General features: G+C 44.3%; 1 protein-coding gene across 1 annotated transcript in view; it reads left to right on the top strand.

Annotated features, from left to right (window-relative positions):
• The window catches only part of TOP2B (DNA topoisomerase II beta), a 105,787-nt gene that overhangs the window by 21,115 nt on the left and 60,894 nt on the right, over positions 1 to 23,778 (top strand). Inside the window, exon 2 of the mRNA XM_068236177.1 lies at positions 3,307 to 3,498. Within this exon, the coding sequence (XP_068092278.1) occupies positions 3,307 to 3,498 (192 nt within the window). The remainder of the gene's footprint in view (positions 1 to 3,306; positions 3,499 to 23,778) is intronic.

The raw sequence follows: 23,778 nt of genomic DNA, 5'->3' as shown, positions 1-23,778 counted from the left end.
CATTTTGTTTGTTTATAAACAAACTTTTAAAAACTGTTTTAACCACTTTTAATGCGGCGAGGAGCGGCGAAATTGTGACAGAGGGTAATAGGAGATGTCCCCTAACGCACTGGTATGTTTACTTTTGTGCGATTTTAACAATACAGATTCTCTTTAAGTCAAACAAAAAAAATGAGTTTTACTCACCCAGGGCTTCCAATAGCCCCCTGCAGCTGTCCGGTACCCTCGCCGTCTCCCTCCGATCCTCCTGGCCCCGACGGCAGCCACTTCCTGTTTCGGTGACAGGAGCTGACAGGCTGGGGACGCGAGTGATTCTTCGCGTTCCCAGACACATAAGCACCCTCTATGCTGCTATATGGTATATGATATATGCTATAGCAGCATAGATGGTGCTATTGTGGCCAGGAACGCGAAGAATCACTCGCGTCCCCAGCCTGTCAGCTGCTGTCACCGAAACAGGAAGTGGCTGCCGGCGGGGCCAGGAGGATCGGTGGGAGACGGCGAGGGCACCGGACAGTTGCAGGGGGCTATTGGAAGCCCCAGGTGAGTAAAACGAATTAATTTTTTTTGTTTGACTTAAGTACCAGCAGTCTCTGCCCGCTTAAAGGGACACTTAAGTCGAACAAAAAAAGAGTTTTACTCACCTGGGGCTTCCAATAGCCCCCTGCAACTGTCCGGTGTCCTCGCTGTCTCCCACCGATCCTCCTGGCCCCGCCGGCAGCCACTTCCTGTTTCGGTGACAGCAGCTGACAGGCTGGGGACGCGAGTGATTCTTCGCTTTCCTGGCCACAATAGCACCATCTATGCTGCTATAGCATATATCATATACCATATAGCAGCATAGAGGGTGCTAATGTGTCTGGGAACGCGAAGAATCACTCGCGTCCCCAGCCTGTCAGCTCCTGTCACCGAAACAGGAAGTGGCTGCCGTCGGGGCCAGGAGGATCGGAGGGAAACGGCGAGGGTACCGGACAGCTGCAGGGGGCTATTGGAAGCCCCAGGTGAGTAAAACTCATTTTTTTTGTTTGACTTAAGTGTCCCTTTAAGCGGGCAGAGACTGCTGGTACTTAAGTGGTTAAACAGTGATACACAGGGACGTTACAGCGTTAAACAATGCACAAAATAGTAACGTAACAAACAATGATGTGTAAATTGTAATGTAATGTAATTGTAGCGATAGGTATAGCAGATGAGTCACTGAGTCCTTATGATGGGGGAGAAGAGCACATGGGGAGTAGGGCCTTGCCAAATAGGCTTACAGTCTAATGGGTGGAGGAGGACACATAAGGGGGGGGGGGGTATGTCGAAGGATGGGAGTGAAAGCTATGAAGATGGTGGGTAAGCAGTGGTTAGCAGATGGGTCTGTAAGGCCTACTTGAATGAGTTGGAGGGGCAAGCCTGGTGAGGGGAGGGAGTTCCATAGATTAAGGGCTGCTCTGGAGAAGTCTTGGAGCACTGTGAGCAAGTGGCGGGAGGTGGGCATCCGTAGAGTGTTGGCAGAGCAGAAATAGTGGGTTGGGGAGTATCTCTGGACGAGATCTGAGATGTACAAAGAGGCGGAATGGTGAATGGATTTGTACGGCAAGCAGAGCAGTTTAAATTTGATTCTAAGGGGAACAGGGAGCCAGTAAAGGGACTTGTGAAGAGGAGGGGTGGGAGGAGTGAATGAGCCTGACAGCTGCGATCTTAATGGGTTGCAGGGGTCAGTCTGTTCTCAGGAAGTCCAGAAATAATGGTGTAATGGGCTAGATGGGGAGAATTTGGCAATGTTGCAGAGATGGATGTGGGGGGATGTGAAGGTGTGTGCTGAGTTAAGGGTGACACCCAGGCAGCAAGTTTGAGGGCCTTTTTCCACTACCTTGTGATTTGCGATTTGATTCCGATCGCAAAACACAAGGTACATTAAACTAATAGAAACGGCAGCAGCAATTTCCATTAGTGCAATCTGATTGCGATGCGATTTTGGTCCAAACGCAATCGTCGTCCTGCTGCGTTTTGGATGCGTTTGAGCTCTACTATACTGAGTATAGTAGCTCAATTGCATGGCGAAAATTGAAACACGATTGCGATCGCATTTCATAGTGAAAACGAGCCCTCAGGGACAGGGCGGATAGATGAGTTGTCGATTCCAGTGAAGACCCCTAGAGGACTCTATCGATTGGGTGGGAAGATCATTCAGTCTTTTCCATTTTGAGCTTCATAAACCTGTCAGATAACTGGGTTGAGATGACGGACAGACAAGTGGAGTTTGTGTGCGAGTTGGGGGGGGGGGGTATCAGGAGTGCAAATATGCAAATCACTTGGTCACCTGCAAAAGTTTTAGTGATTGTGGTTCTCCATAATGCTGGGAATAAATGATGCGGTTTTCCGCTTGATTTCCCGCTCGATTCTCTTATCTTTTCTTATCAATTTCCATTCACTTCTATGAGAAATTGAGCGGTAAAACGATCGAAAGCAAGATCTGACATGTCGGAAATTATCTGTCGAACCATCTGTCTGCTGAAAAACGCACGAAAATTCGGCTTATATGCGAGTATATACAGTAAATCATTATGGCTTACAAGCAAATTGTTGGCAGCTCTGCCGCCTGGGCCCCCAGGTCTACCCCCCCCCCCCCATGTAATGTTTACACCGAGTAATGTAATGGGTACTCCCCGGGCTAAGCTATCCTCCTGCACAGCTCCTCCAATGTCCCGAATCCTCTCTATCGCTGCCAGGGACGCCTGTAACCTGTGACTTGGTGGTGCGTGACTTTGTACATGCCGTAAGGTCATGTGATACAGGTGCCTGGTGGTGATGTAGAAAAGACACACCGAGACAATGGAGGAGGTGTGCCAGTGGATAGGTGAGCCTGGGGGTGGAGGGGGTACACAATACAATTGGTATAAGCCCGGCCAGGGGTCCATCAGTTGGAGGGATATCAAATGCTACTACTGCTGCACACCCAACTGGGCCCTTTCAAGAAACCCCTTTCCAGCATGCCGGATCAATCGTTATGATTAATTTCAGATGGAAATCAATCAAAATTACAATTAGGCAGCCACGTTGGGCCGTCGATCTCTGGCAGATTAAATCATTATGATCACATCTACCAGATCTTAATGCCGCAATTTGAGTAATGTCTTGGCACCCCACAGCACAGTGGATATCAGTAGCATATTGCGATAGTCAGATAAAGCTTACACGGTTAACCACCTTGGTACTTTTGATGCTGTCTCTGAGTTTTAAAGATATGTTCCTTTTTAAGGGAAAAAAATAGACCTTTTTATGTGGAGTGTATTTATTATTTGTCCCTTTGGCTTTCAGACTTTGTTCGATAATCAGAATAATGTAGCAAAAAAAGAAGAAAGTGAAGGCATCAGCAACAACAAGGACTCCTCCAACAAGGAATCTTCCAAGAAGATGACAGTGGAAAGAGTCTACCAAAAGAAGACCCAGCTGGAGCATATTCTCCTGCGACCTGACACATACATCGGATCTGTGGAGCCTGTCACTCAGGTACTCTCAACTTGTGTTTGTTCTTAAAGAACACCTGTGAGTTTAAAAAGTTAAACAAATCTGATACCTTCGGGAGGGGGAAGCCTCTGGATCTTAATGAGGCTTCCCCCGTCCTATTTGGCCACCCTGATCCATGTTGACAGCGCCAGACAAAAGGCAGCAATAACACTATCATTAACTGCTGCATGCATGCGTAGTAGCAGCTTTCTGCTCAGGCCAAGCTCTATCAGGTCCGCTGTACTGCACAGGTAGACGACCCCTTGTCAGTGGACTTTTGGAGTTACCAGAGATGGATCCCCTCTGCTGAGGGGGGATGCAGGAAGCGTCTTTAGGATCCAGGGGCTTCCCCCTTCTGAGGTGAGTACCTCCCAGGGGCACTTTTTTCCCCCTTCAGGTACATTTTAAAGAGAAACTCCAACCAAGGATTTAACTTTATCCCAATCAGTAGCTGATACCCCCTTTTACATGAGAAATCTATTGCTTTTCACAAACCGACCGTCAGGGAGCGCTGTATGACTGATATTGTGGTGAAACCCCTCCCACAAGCAGCTCTGAGGACAGCGGTACTTTTGACAGTTTGCCACAATGTAACAAGGTTCACAGACAGGAAATAGCTGTTTACAGCTGTCTCCAACGGCCAAAACAGCAGCAGCTACATAACCTGCCCACAGTAAAAAATGTCACCATGTAATAAATGTCAGAATGTAAGTCAGGGAGAGGAAAGATTTTACAATGAGCAAAAACTGACTAAATCACATTTATACATAATTATTGTAAAAATAAAGCACTTTTTTATTACACTATTTTCACTGGTGTTCCTCTTTTAAAGCAAGAAAATACTCAGTATAATTTTGACAATGGTTTTTGGTACTTTTTCAATAGCGAGGTGCTGAAAAGTTAATTTAAGGAGGAGATGAAAAATCTCCTAGGAGAAAACGTCAAATGAATAAATGCCATAGGCCCTTATGCATTTAACCTTTTCTCCTGAGTTTTCTCCTAGGTTTTATTTTCACACCTTGACAATATAATGCCTTTGAATCTAACAGCAACAAAGTTATTTTAAAGAGAAGATGAAAAATTATCTCCTAGGAGAAAACTCAGGAGGAAAAATGAATTGCATATGGGCCATAGTAAACCGGTTTGATAAAACGTGAATACTTTTATTAACCATCCATTAAAAGGTACATGGCAGCAAAATAGCTGACGAGTTTCCAAACCTGCTGGGTCCTTAGTCGTAGCTAAAATAACATCAAAGTACAAACACTTATATGCCTGTGGCTCTTCCCGTAAGCACCACACCTGCAGTAGGTGTTTGTCCTAGAGTAAAATACTCGTAGCCAGGGAGGCCTATATCCACATGCATTACAAATCAATACAACAAATGTGTATGTGTGCATATATATATATATATATATATATATATATATATATATATATATATATATATATATATCGTATTTTTCGGACTATAAGACGCACCTAAGTTTAAAGGGCAAAAACTAGGGAAAAAAAAATATGAAACATAGGTGAGTCCATGGTCCAGGAGGGTCTTATTGATCTTTCCTCCCCCCTCCCCCAACAAGATATCTCTATCTAAATTACACTGACAAGCTAACTAACCCCTGCTGCTCCCCTAGCTACACTGCACTACACTACACAACAACCCCCCATCCTCCCCAGCTACACTAATCAATCACTAAAATTAAATTTCAGGTTATCTCACCAGAATGGGTGGCAGTAGCTGGGTCCCTCTGGTCTGGGCATTCAGGCTGAAAATGATGATGCTGCTGATGCTGCTGATGTGCGCAGAGGGGAGGCTGCAGCGTGATCCATAGTGTTTCCATGCGGCATTGAAGAAGCCGCTGTAATTACCCGCAATGTATTTCCTCTAATCTTTCTCTTAAATAATGCCCGGCATCGGTCCCGCAGCATAGCACGATCCACGTGGTTTTCATGTTGCATAGTAGCAGCCGCTGTAAATATCCGCGTTGCTGAGCCCTTTGATCCCCGCAGCGCAGCGTGATCCACGTGGTTTTCATGTTGCATAGTAGCAGCCGCTGTAAATATCCGCGTTGCTGAGCCCTTTGATTCCCCCTCTTTCTTCATGCCGGTATCAGCACGATCCCCGCTGACAGGCACATCTTCAGCCGCTATAGCGGCAGAGTCCTCAGAGGCTTCTGTACTGCAGTGTTTACTGGCGCCCTCTCATGACCACGTGGGTCGCAGGTCATGAGAGGGCGCCAGTAAACACTGCAGTACGGAAGCCTCTGAGGATTCTGCCGCTATAGCGGCTGAAGATGTGCCTGTCAGCGGGGATCGCGCTGATACCGGCATGAAGAAAGAGGGGGAATCAAAGGGCTCAGCGGCTATTTACAGCGGCTGCTACTATGCAACATGAAAACCACGTGGATCACGCTGCGCTGCGGGGATCAAAGGGCTCAGCAACGCGGATATTTACAGCGGCTGCTACTATGCAACATGGAAACCACGTGGATCGCGCTGTGCTGTGGGACTGATGCCGGGCATTATTTAAGAGGAAGATTAGAGGAAATACACTGCGGGTAATTACATCGGATCTTCAATGCCGCATGGAAACACTATGGATCACGCTGCAGCCTCCCCTCTGCGCACCGCAATAGAATACGGTAATTACTGATGGAAACAAATGCCAGGATTGCTACATTCGGAGTATAAGACGCAGTAACTTTTTCTCCCCACTTTTGGGGGAGAAAAAGTGCGTCTTATAGTCCGAAAAATACGGTATATATATAAATCATATATATATATATATATATATATATTTTTTCCTCCATATTTATTTGGTCTATTATGATAGTTAATATATTTAAACTTGTGTTATCAGTCAAAAAATTTTAAGCGGCCCTTCGCTTAAAAGTAAATGGCGCACGATTTGGCATAAAAATTGGATGATCCCGGATATTGATCTCCAGCTTACCCAGTACAAGACCATTGCTAGATGGTACATTACCCCGGAACGTATACAAAAATTTTCCAAACAAAGAGAATTGTGCTGGAGGTGTGGGCAGGAGGACGGGTCCGAATTGCACATGTGGTGGGCATGTCCCATATCAAAGACCTTTTGGGATAGTATAATAAGCTTTTGTAAAAACCTGCTAGAAGGGGGCTTTAAACTTTCTCCAAGTGAAGCTATTTTTGGCATATCTGAAGCAGGCGATAGTAAAGAAAGTGCTCTTATTAAAGAGCTAGGAACAAAAGTCGCAAAAAGAATGATAGTAGAAAAATGGAAAGACTCGACTCCCCCCCATCTCGATGACTGGTTGAGCAGAATGGATCGGTTGTGTGGCAGTGAAATCAACGGCGACACAGCAGATCACACACCTGACTTAGATTGTACTCAGTGGGTCAGATCCTATAGGGATACCTGGCTGTCAATTACAAAAAATTATATGGATAAGCAATAAGTATACATATAATAAGATGGGTTAGGGGCTACGCTGTATAACACGAGTGGGGGTAAGAGTGGAAAAGTGGGGTGGTCAGGTGGGTTGGGCCAGGTTAATATGGATGGGTTATGGGTTAAGGAAGGGTATGCTTGGTTGAATGTAAGAGTTTCTGAATGTGTATACATACTCGGTTGCAAGAACAACAGGTTATTACACCTCCCTTTCATTTAAGATATAGGGGATACAGGATATGGTAAGACATGGTTAATTCTGGAATGGGGAGGGTTGCGTAAGGGAAGGGGGGAGTTTATGGTTTTTGAAGCACGCATAGACATAAATATAGTGAAATAAAGTTTCAACTATGTATGGCTCAAACAATGATGAAAGCATTTTTCAGCGCTGGTTTGGGCGTCCAAGCGACTAGACCAAAAGCTGATAAACTTCCCATATCAAAAATGCATCTGAGTTTGAATAAAAAAAAAAATAAAAAAAAAAAATACACCAACTGAGTAGGGAAGTAGATTTGTTTTTACATATTTGTTGTATTGATTTGTAATGCATGTGGATATAGGCCTCCCTGGCTATGAGTATTTTACTTTAAGACCAGCACCTACTGCAGGTGTGGTGCTTATGGGAGGAGCCACAGGCATAGAAGTGTCTGTACTTTGTTACTTTAGGTACGACGAAGGATCCAGCAGGGTTGGAAACGCCTCAGCTATTTTGCTACCATGTACCTTTGCTGTACTTTAATGGATGATCAATAAAAGTATTCATGTTTTATCAGCTTTGAAGGAATGCAGAAAACCTGTTTCATATGATCCCCTAGAGTGGCATTCTTTCACCCTTCTGTCTACACAGCACGCCTATGTATGGTGGGGTAGAGCAGTCATCTTCCTTGATATGGGCCACAGTGTTTAAACCTCTAAATTGTAGCTGCAAATTATTACATCTTAGTGGCAGTGAATTTGAAGGATCATTCTTGCAAAAAATAATCATGCTTCAAAAATGTCTTCATGTTTCAAAGAAATATCTTAATGGAGATCATTTAGAGTTTACATGTGCTGACAGCCACTAAAGTATCTCAGAATCCAGCAGGCATATTCCCTGGTTTACCACAGCACCAAATCCCTGGTTCTGTGAAAGAACGTCCAAAAAATAGATTTGATTTCTCAGCAGTAAGAAGTCCTGCCCTGTCCAATCCATTTTTTTTCTCTTTATTTTTCTTGACATAGGATTGGAAAGTTATTTTTCTTTAAAGAGACTCTAACAAATTTTTCGGCTGTATTTCTTCTATGCTACAGGTTCCTAAACCAAATCTAATGTGATCTGGCTTACTGCAGCCCTTTGTAGCTGCAGAGTCAGTGTAATAAATCATCTTATCTCTCTTCAGTCGTACTTGTCGTCCCGTCTCTGGAAGGGGCTGACTCTTCATTGTTGTTTAGCTGTTAGGCAGGCCTTCCCTCCATGCCCCCTCCACGCCCCTCTATGCTCGCTCCCGTGAGTTACATTAGTCTCTGCTCTCTCTGGCTGTGAGGCTGCAGACCAGGAAGAGAGCTGATTGTGTGTGAGATATCATATATATATATATATATATATATATATATATATATATATATATATATATATATATATATATATATATATATATATATATATATATATATATATATATATATATATATATATATATATATATATATAAGCCAAGGGATGAGCAGCACAAACCGATTTTTATGCAATACTATGCAAAGCATGCACGCAGCACTGGAGAACCCCAATCTCCATAAGAAATATATAAATACAGAGGGTGCTGCAGCACACAACAGGAAAACAGTGACAGGAGCTCTTGGTTACGCTTTAACGCGTTTAAGCTCACCAACTGCGCCAAAGTGTCCCCGATCTGGTGAGTCCTACTCTAACCAGGCAAAAATGCTCGTTTTTATCAGCGTTCTAGTGGGAACCATGCCAAAAGCCCAGGGGTCAGCTAAATGGGAGAAATGAAATTAAAAACACCTCACCTTCTACTAGCTACTAACTGAACTATGAGCACCGCTCATTTAAATGCTTAACTGTGCTAGAGATGGGTGTGGTTATGCACGCTCACAGGGGAAAATAATATAAGCCAAGGGATGAGCAGCACAAACCGATTTTTATGCAATACTATGCAAAGCATGCACGCAGCACTGGAGAACCCCAATCTCCATAAGAAATATATAAATACAGAGGGTGCTGCAGCACACAACAGGAAAACAGTGACAGGAGCTCTTGGTTACGCTTTAACGCGTTTAAGCTCACCAACTGCGCCAAAGTGTCCCCGATCTGGTGAGTCCTACTCTAACCAGGCAAAAATGCTCGTTTTTATCAGCGTTCTAGTGGGAACCATGCCAAAAGCCCAGGGGTCAGCTAAATGGGAGAAATGAAATTAAAAACACCTCACCTTCTACTAGCTACTAACTGAACTATGAGCACCGCTCATTTAAATGCTTAACTGTGCTAGAGATGGGTGTGGTTATGCACGCTCACAGGGGAAAATAATATAAGCCAAGGGATGAGCAGCACAAACCGATTTTTATGCAATACTATGCAAAGCATGCACGCAGCACTGGAGAACCCCAATCTCCATAAGAAATATATAAATACAGAGGGTGCTGCAGCACACAACAGGAAAACAGTGACAGGAGCTCTTGGTTACGCTTTAACGCGTTTAAGCTCACCAACTGCGCCAAAGTGTCCCCGATCTGGTGAGTCCTACTCTAACCAGGCAAAAATGCTCGTTTTTATCAGCGTTCTAGTGGGAACCATGCCAAAAGCCCAGGGGTCAGCTAAATGGGAGAAATGAAATTAAAAACACCTCACCTTCTACTAGCTACTAACTGAACTATGAGCACCGCTCATTTAAATGCTTAACTGTGCTAGAGATGGGTGTGGTTATGCACGCTCACAGGGGAAAATAATATAAGCCAAGGGATGAGCAGCACAAACCGATTTTTATGCAATACTATGCAAAGCATGCACGCAGCACTGGAGAACCCCAATCTCCATAAGAAATATATAAATACAGAGGGTGCTGCAGCACACAACAGGAAAACAGTGACAGGAGCTCTTGGTTACGCTTTAACGCGTTTAAGCTCACCAACTGCGCCAAAGTGTCCCCGATCTGGTGAGTCCTACTCTAACCAGGCAAAAATGCTCGTTTTTATCAGCGTTCTAGTGGGAACCATGCCAAAAGCCCAGGGGTCAGCTAAATGGGAGTAGGACTCACCAGATCGGGGACACTTTGGCGCAGTTGGTGAGCTTAAACGCGTTAAAGCGTAACCAAGAGCTCCTGTCACTGTTTTCCTGTTGTGTGCTGCAGCACCCTCTGTATTTATATATTTCTTATGGAGATTGGGGTTCTCCAGTGCTGCGTGCATGCTTTGCATAGTATTGCATAAAAATCGGTTTGTGCTGCTCATCCCTTGGCTTATATTATTTTCCCCTGTGAGCGTGCATAACCACACCCATCTCTAGCACAGTTAAGCATTTAAATGAGCGGTGCTCATAGTTCAGTTAGTAGCTAGTAGAAGGTGAGGTGTTTTTAATTTCATTTCTCCCATTTAGCTGACCCCTGGGCTTTTGGCATGGTTCCCACTAGAACGCTGATAAAAACGAGCATTTTTGCCTGGTTAGAGTAGGACTCACCAGATCGGGGACACTTTGGCGCAGTTGGTGAGCTTAAACGCGTTAAAGCGTAACCAAGAGCTCCTGTCACTGTTTTCCTGTTGTGTGCTGCAGCACCCTCTGTATTTATATATTTCTTATGGAGATTGGGGTTCTCCAGTGCTGCGTGCATGCTTTGCATAGTATTGCATAAAAATCGGTTTGTGCTGCTCATCCCTTGGCTTATATTATTTTCCCCTGTGAGCGTGCATAACCACACCCATCTCTAGCACAGTTAAGCATTTAAATGAGCGGTGCTCATAATTCAGTTAGTAGCTAGTAGAAGGTGAGGTGTTTTTAATTTCATTTCTCCCATTTAGCTGACCCCTGGGCTTTTGGCATGGTTCCCACTAGAACGCTGATAAAAACGAGCATTTTTGCCTGGTTAGAGTAGGACTCACCAGATCGGGGACACTTTGGCGCAGTTGGTGAGCTTAAACGCGTTAAAGCGTAACCAAGAGCTCCTGTCACTGTTTTCCTGTTGTGTGCTGCAGCACCCTCTGTATTTATATATTTCTTATGGAGATTGGGGTTCTCCAGTGCTGCGTGCATGCTTTGCATAGTATTGCATAAAAATCGGTTTGTGCTGCTCATCCCTTGGCTTATATTATTTTCCCCTGTGAGCGTGCATAACCACACCCATCTCTAGCACAGTTAAGCATTTAAATGAGCGGTGCTCATAGTTCAGTTAGTAGCTAGTAGAAGGTGAGGTGTTTTTAATTTCATTTCTCCCATTTAGCTGACCCCTGGGCTTTTGGCATGGTTCCCACTAGAACGCTGATAAAAACGAGCATTTTTGCCTGGTTAGAGTAGGACTCACCAGATCGGGGACACTTTGGCGCAGTTGGTGAGCTTAAACGCGTTAAAGCGTAACCAAGAGCTCCTGTCACTGTTTTCCTGTTGTGTGCTGCAGCACCCTCTGTATTTATATATTTCTTATGGAGATTGGGGTTCTCCAGTGCTGCGTGCATGCTTTGCATAGTATTGCATAAAAATCGGTTTGTGCTGCTCATCCCTTGGCTTATATTATTTTCCCCTGTGAGCGTGCATAACCACACCCATCTCTAGCACAGTTAAGCATTTAAATGAGCGGTGCTCATAGTTCAGTTAGTAGCTAGTAGAAGGTGAGGTGTTTTTAATTTCATTTCTCCCATTTAGCTGACCCCTGGGCTTTTGGCATGGTTCCCACTAGAACGCTGATAAAAACGAGCATTTTTGCCTGGTTAGAGTAGGACTCACCAGATCGGGGACACTTTGGCGCAGTTGGTGAGCTTAAACGCGTTAAAGCGTAACCAAGAGCTCCTGTCACTGTTTTCCTGTTGTGTGCTGCAGCACCCTCTGTATTTATATATTTCTTATGGAGATTGGGGTTCTCCAGTGCTGCGTGCATGCTTTGCATAGTATTGCATAAAAATCGGTTTGTGCTGCTCATCCCTTGGCTTATATTATTTTCCCCTGTGAGCGTGCATAACCACACCCATCTCTAGCACAGTTAAGCATTTAAATGAGCGGTGCTCATAGTTCAGTTAGTAGCTAGTAGAAGGTGAGGTGTTTTTAATTTCATTTCTCCCATTTAGCTGACCCCTGGGCTTTTGGCATGGTTCCCACTAGAACGCTGATAAAAACGAGCATTTTTGCCTGGTTAGAGTAGGACTCACCAGATCGGGGACACTTTGGCGCAGTTGGTGAGCTTAAACGCGTTAAAGCGTAACCAAGAGCTCCTGTCACTGTTTTCCTGTTGTGTGCTGCAGCACCCTCTGTATTTATATATTTCTTATGGAGATTGGGGTTCTCCAGTGCTGCGTGCATGCTTTGCATAGTATTGCATAAAAATCGGTTTGTGCTGCTCATCCCTTGGCTTATATTATTTTCCCCTGTGAGCGTGCATAACCACACCCATCTCTAGCACAGTTAAGCATTTAAATGAGCGGTGCTCATAGTTCAGTTAGTAGCTAGTAGAAGGTGAGGTGTTTTTAATTTCATTTCTCCCATTTAGCTGACCCCTGGGCTTTTGGCATGGTTCCCACTAGAACGCTGATAAAAACGAGCATTTTTGCCTGGTTAGAGTAGGACTCACCAGATCGGGGACACTTTGGCGCAGTTGGTGAGCTTAAACGCGTTAAAGCGTAACCAAGAGCTCCTGTCACTGTTTTCCTGTTGTGTGCTGCAGCACCCTCTGTATTTATATATTTCTTATGGAGATTGGGGTTCTCCAGTGCTGCGTGCATGCTTTGCATAGTATTGCATAAAAATCGGTTTGTGCTGCTCATCCCTTGGCTTATATTATTTTCCCCTGTGAGCGTGCATAACCACACCCATCTCTAGCACAGTTAAGCATTTAAATGAGCGGTGCTCATAGTTCAGTTAGTAGCTAGTAGAAGGTGAGGTGTTTTTAATTTCATTTCTCCCATTTAGCTGACCCCTGGGCTTTTGGCATGGTTCCCACTAGAACGCTGATAAAAACGAGCATTTTTGCCTGGTTAGAGTAGGACTCACCAGATCGGGGACACTTTGGCGCAGTTGGTGAGCTTAAACGCGTTAAAGCGTAACCAAGAGCTCCTGTCACTGTTTTCCTGTTGTGTGCTGCAGCACCCTCTGTATTTATATATTTCTTATGGAGATTGGGGTTCTCCAGTGCTGCGTGCATGCTTTGCATAGTATTGCATAAAAATCGGTTTGTGCTGCTCATCCCTTGGCTTATATTATTTTCCCCTGTGAGCGTGCATAACCACACCCATCTCTAGCACAGTTAAGCATTTAAATGAGCGGTGCTCATAGTTCAGTTAGTAGCTAGTAGAAGGTGAGGTGTTTTTAATTTCATTTCTCCCATTTAGCTGACCCCTGGGCTTTTGGCATGGTTCCCACTAGAACGCTGATAAAAACGAGCATTTTTGCCTGGTTAGAGTAGGACTCACCAGATCGGGGACACTTTGGCGCAGTTGGTGAGCTTAAACGCGTTAAAGCGTAACCAAGAGCTCCTGTCACTGTTTTCCTGTTGTGTGCTGCAGCACCCTCTGTATTTATATATTTCTTATGGAGATTGGGGTTCTCCAGTGCTGCGTGCATGCTTTGCATAGTATTGCATAAAAATCGGTTTGTGCTGCTCATCCCTTGGCTTATATTATTTTCCCCTGTGAGCGTGCATAACCACACCCATCTCTAGCACAGTTAAGCATTTAAATGAGCGGTGCTCATAGTTCAGTTAGTAGCTAGTAGAAGGTGAGGTGTTTTTAATTTCATTTCTCCCATTTAGCTGACCCCTGGGCTTTTGGCATGGTTCCCACTAGAACGCTGATAAAAACGAGCATTTTTGCCTGGTTAGAGTAGGACTCACCAGATCGGGGACACTTTGGCGCAGTTGGTGAGCTTAAACGCGTTAAAGCGTAACCAAGAGCTCCTGTCACTGTTTTCCTGTTGTGTGCTGCAGCACCCTCTGTATTTATATATTTCTTATGGAGATTGGGGTTCTCCAGTGCTGCGTGCATGCTTTGCATAGTATTGCATAAAAATCGGTTTGTGCTGCTCATCCCTTGGCTTATATTATTTTCCCCTGTGAGCGTGCATAACCACACCCATCTCTAGCACAGTTAAGCATTTAAATGAGCGGTGCTCATAGTTCAGTTAGTAGCTAGTAGAAGGTGAGGTGTTTTTAATTTCATTTCTCCCATTTAGCTGACCCCTGGGCTTTTGGCATGGTTCCCACTAGAACGCTGATAAAAACGAGCATTTTTGCCTGGTTAGAGTAGGACTCACCAGATCGGGGACACTTTGGCGCAGTTGGTGAGCTTAAACGCGTTAAAGCGTAACCAAGAGCTCCTGTCACTGTTTTCCTGTTGTGTGCTGCAGCACCCTCTGTATTTATATATTTCTTATGGAGATTGGGGTTCTCCAGTGCTGCGTGCATGCTTTGCATAGTATTGCATAAAAATCGGTTTGTGCTGCTCATCCCTTGGCTTATATTATTTTCCCCTGTGAGCGTGCATAACCACACCCATCTCTAGCACAGTTAAGCATTTAAATGAGCGGTGCTCATAGTTCAGTTAGTAGCTAGTAGAAGGTGAGGTGTTTTTAATTTCATTTCTCCCATTTAGCTGACCCCTGGGCTTTTGGCATGGTTCCCACTAGAACGCTGATAAAAACGAGCATTTTTGCCTGGTTAGAGTAGGACTCACCAGATCGGGGACACTTTGGCGCAGTTGGTGAGCTTAAACGCGTTAAAGCGTAACCAAGAGCTCCTGTCACTGTTTTCCTGTTGTGTGCTGCAGCACCCTCTGTATTTATATATTTCTTATGGAGATTGGGGTTCTCCAGTGCTGCGTGCATGCTTTGCATAGTATTGCATAAAAATCGGTTTGTGCTGCTCATCCCTTGGCTTATATTATTTTCCCCTGTGAGCGTGCATAACCACACCCATCTCTAGCACAGTTAAGCATTTAAATGAGCGGTGCTCATAGTTCAGTTAGTAGCTAGTAGAAGGTGAGGTGTTTTTAATTTCATTTCTCCCATTTAGCTGACCCCTGGGCTTTTGGCATGGTTCCCACTAGAACGCTGATAAAAACGAGCATTTTTGCCTGGTTAGAGTAGGACTCACCAGATCGGGGACACTTTGGCGCAGTTGGTGAGCTTAAACGCGTTAAAGCGTAACCAAGAGCTCCTGTCACTGTTTTCCTGTTGTGTGCTGCAGCACCCTCTGTATTTATATATTTCTTATGGAGATTGGGGTTCTCCAGTGCTGCGTGCATGCTTTGCATAGTATTGCATAAAAATCGGTTTGTGCTGCTCATCCCTTGGCTTATATTATTTTCCCCTGTGAGCGTGCATAACCACACCCATCTCTAGCACAGTTAAGCATTTAAATGAGCGGTGCTCATAGTTCAGTTAGTAGCTAGTAGAAGGTGAGGTGTTTTTAATTTCATTTCTCCCATTTAGCTGACCCCTGGGCTTTTGGCATGGTTCCCACTAGAACGCTGATAAAAACGAGCATTTTTGCCTGGTTAGAGTAGGACTCACCAGATCGGGGACACTTTGGCGCAGTTGGTGAGCTTAAACGCGTTAAAGCGTAACCAAGAGCTCCTGTCACTGTTTTCCTGTTGTGTGCTGCAGCACCCTCTGTATTTATATATTTCTTATGGAGATTGGGGTTCTCCAGTGCTGCGTGCATGCTTTGCATAGTATTGCATAAAAATCGGTTTGTGCTGCTCATCCCTTGGCTTATATTATTTTCCCCTGTGAGCGTGCATAACCACACCCATCTCTAGCACAGTTAAGCATTTAAATGAGCGGTGCTCATAGTTCAGTTAGTAGCTAGTAGAAGGTGAGGTGTTTTTAATTTCATTTCTCCCATTTAGCTGACCCCTGGGCTTTTGGCATGGTTCCCACTAGAACGCTGATAAAAACGAGCATTTTTGCCTGGTTAGAGTAGGACTCACCAGATCGGGGACACTTTGGCGCAGTTGGTGAGCTTAAACGCGTTAAAGCGTAACCAAGAGCTCCTGTCACTGTTTTCCTGTTGTGTGCTGCAGCACCCTCTGTATTTATATATTTCTTATGGAGATTGGGGTTCTCCAGTGCTGCGTGCATGCTTTGCATAGTATTGCATAAAAATCGGTTTGTGCTGCTCATCCCTTGGCTTATATTATTTTCCCCTGTGAGCGTGCATAACCACACCCATCTCTAGCACAGTTAAGCATTTAAATGAGCGGTGCTCATAGTTCAGTTAGTAGCTAGTAGAAGGTGAGGTGTTTTTAATTTCATTTCTCCCATTTAGCTGACCCCTGGGCTTTTGGCATGGTTCCCACTAGAACGCTGATAAAAACGAGCATTTTTGCCTGGTTAGAGTAGGACTCACCAGATCGGGGACACTTTGGCGCAGTTGGTGAGCTTAAACGCGTTAAAGCGTAACCAAGAGCTCCTGTCACTGTTTTCCTGTTGTGTGCTGCAGCACCCTCTGTATTTATATATTTCTTATGGAGATTGGGGTTCTCCAGTGCTGCGTGCATGCTTTGCATAGTATTGCATAAAAATCGGTTTGTGCTGCTCATCCCTTGGCTTATATTATTTTCCCCTGTGAGCGTGCATAACCACACCCATCTCTAGCACAGTTAAGCATTTAAATGAGCGGTGCTCATAGTTCAGTTAGTAGCTAGTAGAAGGTGAGGTGTTTTTAATTTCATTTCTCCCATTTAGCTGACCCCTGGGCTTTTGGCATGGTTCCCACTAGAACGCTGATAAAAACGAGCATTTTTGCCTGGTTAGAGTAGGACTCACCAGATCGGGGACACTTTGGCGCAGTTGGTGAGCTTAAACGCGTTAAAGCGTAACCAAGAGCTCCTGTCACTGTTTTCCTGTTGTGTGCTGCAGCACCCTCTGTATTTATATATTTCTTATGGAGATTGGGGTTCTCCAGTGCTGCGTGCATGCTTTGCATAGTATTGCATAAAAATCGGTTTGTGCTGCTCATCCCTTGGCTTATATTATTTTCCCCTGTGAGCGTGCATAACCACACCCATCTCTAGCACAGTTAAGCATTTAAATGAGCGGTGCTCATAGTTCAGTTAGTAGCTAGTAGAAGGTGAGGTGTTTTTAATTTCATTTCTCCCATTTAGCTGACCCCTGGGCTTTTGGCATGGTTCCCACTAGAACGCTGATAAAAACGAGCATTTTTGCCTGGTTAGAGTAGGACTCACCAGATCGGGGACACTTTGGCGCAGTTGGTGAGCTTAAACGCGTTAAAGCGTAACCAAGAGCTCCTGTCACTGTTTTCCTGTTGTGTGCTGCAGCACCCTCTGTATTTATATATATATATATATATACACACTGGGTGCTCATATGTATTTGGCCAGCAAAAACAAAGAAAAAATGTTTTGTCCATTAAAAAAGAAAAAGAAAAATAGTAATAGACTTTACTAATAATATAAAAAGTACACTTGCCTATCAGAGTCTCCGGCTGCAATACTTGTGCTGCTGTGCAGTGAGTGCCTCTGTGTATTGCAGCCGGCTGTGAGACCCTGATAGGCTGATCGGCAGCTGAGAAAGAGCCAGCACGAGAGGACCTACAGCGCATGCTTAGACTTGCGCTCCTCTCGTGCACGGCTCTCATGCACACTAACTGGAAGCGGGAACACGCTCTGCCCGACGCACTTCCGGTTTTGGCGGCCATATTGCTTGTTTACAAAACAAGCAATAAAAGTATGATTTTATGCACAAAACAGCGGCGGGGAGTGGCGAAAATGACGCAGATGGGGAGAGGAGAGCGCTGCAGACTGGCTGGTATGTTTATTTTATTATGTTTTCATGGATACAGATTCTCTTTAAAGTCGAGACTCACAAGAAAGTCGTAATACAAGTCTAATTCTTTCTCTTTTAAAGTGAATCTGAAATGAGAGGAATATAGAGGCTGCCATATTTATTTCCTTTTAAACCATACCAGTTGCGTGGCATCCTGCTGATCTCTTTGGATGCAGTAGTATCTGAATTTCACACACGAACAAGCTTGCAGTTAAACTCTGAACTTACGCTCTGCGATAAAAGATGGGCAACAGCATAATAAACTTTAAAGAAAAACTTTTCTTTGTTTAAGCTGATAAATCCTACAACAAATCTGCACTGTTTCTACTGCTCTCCGGGGAGATCAACTTACAGCTTGTGATTAGACACAGATGAGGGGGAATTAGACAGCCTAATCTCTATAAATACATACATGGTGCATTTCTATGTGTTTTTCTTCTGTCCTGTGCAAGAGTTTGGGTTAGAAAATCTGATCTGCATGCTTGTTCAGGGTCTATGGCTATAAGTATTAGAGGCAGAGGATCAGCAGGACAGGCAATTTGCATTGTGTAAAAGGAAATAAATCTCAGGCTCCTTATCCCTCTCACTTCAGATTCCTTTCATTAAAAAGCCAAAAGCATATTCAGAGGAAGTCTAATGACCTCTAGTGGCATTTTAGCCAAACTGCAGGTTTGAATCAGCTGATGTATTTGTTTTATCATGAATGCATAGATTTCACACCAGGCATCGAAAATGAAGTTTCTTCAACCCATTATACATCTGCTTTACTTTTCAAACACATTATTCAGCTCATCACAGAATGCATTGCTTATTTTTCATACAAATGTATTAATTAAAAAAAAAACCTTTATTGGTTGACATTTGATCTTGCAGCTTTCACTAAAACCCTCACTTTGAACATAATAGCATTTTTTTCCCCCCAGTATTGCCAAATCCTGGTGCATGCATTCTTTAGAAAGACAGCTCACCCTGCTGTAGGCACACACCTGGGTGACATTTAATGCTATCCCCCCCCCCCCTCAGTAGTTGCAACTTGGGGTGGGGTGGGGGGGGGGGGTTATTTGAGCTCCGGCTATCACCAGGTGTATGAGTAAGATCGCCGCCGGGAGACTTGGGCGCAGGATACAGCCAATATAAGGCTCACCCTGCTCCTGCACAAGTTGTTGTGGCGGCATTAATTAGTGGTCCACGTGGATGGTGGGGAATGATGTAATTCGGCTGCTATTGCTGGCAGCCGAATTACAGTATTTTAAAAGTAACTTCAGCTCGGTCTTCTGACAGCACCGAAGTTGCACTCTGTGCGCTGCTATAGCCGTAATTCTTATTACGGTCGATCATGGCGCCGGCTGCGCCCAAATCTCCTGTGGTCTAATTGACTTGTTCAATCACCGATGCCCAAATTAGTCACTGAGCACTGCTATAGCTGTAATTCTCATTACAGCCTTTGGCGGCCCCAGAATGATCGGCACATCGATGTACTGAAATTAGCTCAGTTGATTCTACTGTTGCTGGCCAAAGTTCATGATTGTCTTAGCTGATACTCCTGTGGAAGTTCATGTACTTTTGGCTTGACTGAGGTTGCATATGCTGCCCTGTGGAGGGGGAAGAAGAGCAGGTGACACAAAAAAAATTATACATACCTGGGACTTCCTGCAGCCCCCGCCAAGCTGCTCGCTCCCTCGCTCTCCTCTTGCACCACCAGAATGCTCCACAATTTGCCCCGGATAGTCCTCCAGTTGGGGCCTAGTAGTACTGTGCAGGTGCAGAACACTCCCTGTGATGAGGGCCATCCAGCAGCTTCCCCTTACTTTTATGTATGTAACCGGTTTCTTTTGGGGGGGAGGGCACGACTTCAAATGTCCTTTACTGAACTTTCTGTTGAATTAAAAGGCCTTTCATTCATAGTATGAGCCTCAGCTGGTGTCAAGCATACCAAACTGTGTATTTTGTATTCCCTTAAAGAGAACCCGAGGTGGCTTCCTAAGAATGAAATCCGCACACAGAGGCTGGGTCTGCCTATACTGCCCAGCCTCTGTTGCTATCTCAATCCCCTCTAAGTTCCCCCTGCGCTCTGCTATGCCTCATAAATCACAGCCGCGCTGACGACACGCAGCGTGTCGCAGCGGGCTGTGTTTACCTCTGTAGTGTCACTCTCGCCGCTCCCCCGCCTCGCGCATAGCTCTTTTCCCCGCCCGCGTCCCTTCTCTCCCTGCTGATTGGAGGGAAGGGACGCGGGCGGGGCCCAGCGCTATGCAGGAGGAGGGGGGGGGGGAGCGGCGGGAGTGACACTACAGAGGTAGACAGCCCGCTGCATGTCGACAGCTCGGCTATAATTTATGGAGCATAGCAGAGCGCAGGGGAACTTGGGTGGGATTGAGATAGCAACAGAGGCTGGGCAGTATAGGCAGACCCAGCCTATGTGTGCGGATTTCATTCTTAGGAAGCTACCTCGGGTTCTCTTTAAAAAAAAAAGAAACATCCTTCTTTCAACATTGACTGTAGGCGCAAATATTTTTTTCTTTATAGCTGTAACAAGGATAGCAAGCTATAAAGCAGTGATTGCTTCTCAGTAGGCATCTGTAATTTAACAGGCAATTAGAGCTTCAGCCCTTGGATATATATTGGTGAAGCTTTTCAATGGTCTCATGGTACCACATTTAGACAGCAGCACTGAGACGCCTGAAAGGTCAAACAAAAGGCTCTTGTAGGAGCCCCAGACTGGGTTCAGGCGCTCTACTGCATCATTAACATGTTGTGCATGGAAAGGGGTGGTCAACACCACGTTTAACCTCTTTAGCGGTTATCACGAGTCCAGCTCGGGGTGGAAAAAAACAACCCAGGAGCGGTAACCCCAAGCGTGACTCGTGGTAGTCGTCGGAGGTATATGCAGAGTGATGTGCGCAGCGGGTATTTTTTACTCACTTCCCGGAGGATCCCAACGTCAGCCGCCATTCTTTTTCCTCTACATGGAAGCTCTGCATCCCCCTGGTAATATCACCGTCTGATGTCATAACAGACAGCGATCTCACTACAGGGTTACAGTGCCACCCGGACAATGGAGGGAAAACTGCAGTGCTGGATCCCAGGGAGGCAAGTGCTGGCCTTCTGCAGATCTCCCTAGCAGCATGTTTTTTTTTTTCCTGGTTTTCAGGTCTAAAAGCATGCAAAAAAAAAAATTACACTGCTTTTAGACACTAAAATCCAGAAAGAAACATACAGCCAAGGGGTTAAGAAATGGCAAGCCTGTTTGGCTTTTAGTAATATAAATATTCCGTCCTATTACAGCTTGGCTGAGAGGGAGACCATACCCATATCACCTGCCACCACTGCCCCTTCCTCTTGCCTAACCAATGTTGTAATTAGTTGGCAAATAATATAGGTTAGAGACATACAGGTTCTCGCTTAGTTGTATCCTCTGTTTCTGTATTTGTTTTAAAAATCTGTCAGTATTAAGGTGGCCACACACGATACAATAAAATGATCCGATTTTACAGCAATTCGATAAAACTGATCAGATCTCCCGAAAAAATTAAAAGCTTTTTTTTTTTCATTCGACTGAAAAATCCGATTGGATTTCCCGTTTTCTTAGATTTTTATTGATCCGGAATGCCAGATATTTTTCTTCAATCCTTCTAAAGATTGTAAGGTGTGTGTTAGATTGTCAATTTATTAATATACACACCCTAGCAATTTTGTCAGTTTCCAATCATTTTTATCATAACTGAGGAAAAATTGAACATGTGTGTGGTACATTGGTCATATTTTTGAAATGTTACAATCAGTCAGAAAAATTGATTGCAATTCTTAAATTGAACAGATATTTAAAAAATTGTATGGTGTGTGGCTACCTTAAAGAGACACTGAAGCGAAAAAAAAAATTATGATATGATTTGTATGTGTAGTACAGCTAAGAAATAAAACATTAAAGGTGCCCATACACTCGTCAGATTGGCAGCAGATAGATAAGAAATGCATCTGATGATCTATCTGATGCATTTTTAGAACATTTTTTACCAGGAAAGAATTCCAATAGATTTCATTTTGAAATCTATTGAAATTCGATCTGATGGCATTTTTTTGCCATCAGATTTCCATTAAGGCCAATGCAAACTGATAAGCAATCTCATCAGATCGACCTAAATTTTCCACCTTGCAAGTTCGATGGAAATCCATCGGAATCGATCGAAATCGGCCGTCGATCGGTCGATTGGCCAACCGATTTGCAATCGATTGATCGATCGGGATCGATCGGTCGGCCAGAAAATCGGCTGAGTGTATGGGCTGCTTAAGATCAGATACATCAGTCTAATTGTTTCCAGTACAGGAAGAGTTGAGAAATTCCAGTTGTTATCTCTATGCAAACAAGCCATTAAACTCTCCGACTAAAGCAGCCCATACACTCAGCCGATTTTCTGGCCGACCGATCGATCCCGATCGATCAATCGATTGCAAATCGGTTGGCCAATCGACCGATCGACGGCCGATTTCGATGGATTTCCATCGAACTTGCAGGGTGGAAAATTTAGGTCGATCTGATGAGATTGCTTATCAGTTTGCATTGGCCTTAATGGAAATCTGATGGCAAAAAAATGCCATCAGATCGAATTTCAATAGATTTCAAACTGAAATCTATTGGAATTCTATCCTGGTAAAAAATGTTCTAAAAACGCATCAGATAGATCATCAGATGCATTTCTTATCTATCTGCTGCCAATCTGACGAGTGTATGGGCACCTTAAGTCTTAAGGCCCATACACACGTCGGATTTCTGCGAACGACGGGTCGTTTGCACGTTCCGTCGTTCAAGCAAAACAGACACATGATAAGCGCTCAAGGATGCACCTGAATTGTAAGCCAACAGCGGCAATGCAGAGCCCCCTAGGGCTGAATACATGCCTCTAATGCAAAACAGATGCAAAATTATGTGCTAAACTCTAATCTAAAAATTTGAGAGTGAATTTAAAACAGTGAAGGCAGCTAGCCACTAGTATACTTACATTTAATTTTGCACAGTGGGAGATATGGCAGCGCTTTCAAACAGACCTCATACCTGAATGGTTTAACTGCAATGGTGAGCAGAGCTCCAGAAACTGGACTATATTACACACCCAGCATACACTGCAGGCAAAGAGAGGGAGGGGGAATTAGTGATAAGCTGCATCAGTGGGCAGAGCTCCAGAACCTGGACTATATTACACACCCTGCATCACTATAGACCAAGGGGGGGTGTTAGCTTCAGTGATAATTAGTGCACAAATTATGACCTAATAGACTTCCCCACGGCGGTGGGGAAGTCTATTAGGTCATAATTTGTGCACTAATTATCACTGAAGCTAACACCCCCCCTTGGTCTATAGTGATGCAGGGTGTGTAATATAGTCCAGGTTCTGGAGCTCTGCCCACTGATGCAGCCGGGCGGATCGCTCAAACTCACCCTTATCAAGCGAACGACAGCCTGTACACACGCCCGATTTAGCGGGGGAACGACGGGACGTTCAAACTACCCGTCCGGAAATCCGACATGTGTATGGGCCTTTAGTCCTGGAGAGGCCTGTTATCTGACTTTTATTATCTCAACTGTAAGTGAACTGTTTACTTTTTCTCTGCTAGAGGAGAGGTCATTACTTCACAGACTGCTCTGAAAGACTCATTTTGAATGCTGAGTGTTGTGTAATCTGCACATATTATAGAATGATGCAATGTTAGAAAAAACACTATATACCTGAAAATAAAAGTATGAGAATATTTTCTTTGCTGCTAATCTTCTAGTAATTATTCATAGTACACAACCAATTCACTATATCATATTTTTTTTTTCGCTTCAGTGTCTCTTTAAGTCTCTGATTCAGAAGTGAGAGTTTTAAAACCT

Source organism: Hyperolius riggenbachi, chromosome 5 (assembly GCF_040937935.1).
Source record: "Hyperolius riggenbachi isolate aHypRig1 chromosome 5, aHypRig1.pri, whole genome shotgun sequence".
Classification (NCBI taxonomy): Eukaryota; Metazoa; Chordata; class Amphibia; order Anura; family Hyperoliidae; genus Hyperolius; species Hyperolius riggenbachi.
The sequence above is the reverse complement of the archived record's forward strand: the minus strand, read 5'-3'. Positions and strand labels throughout refer to the sequence as shown.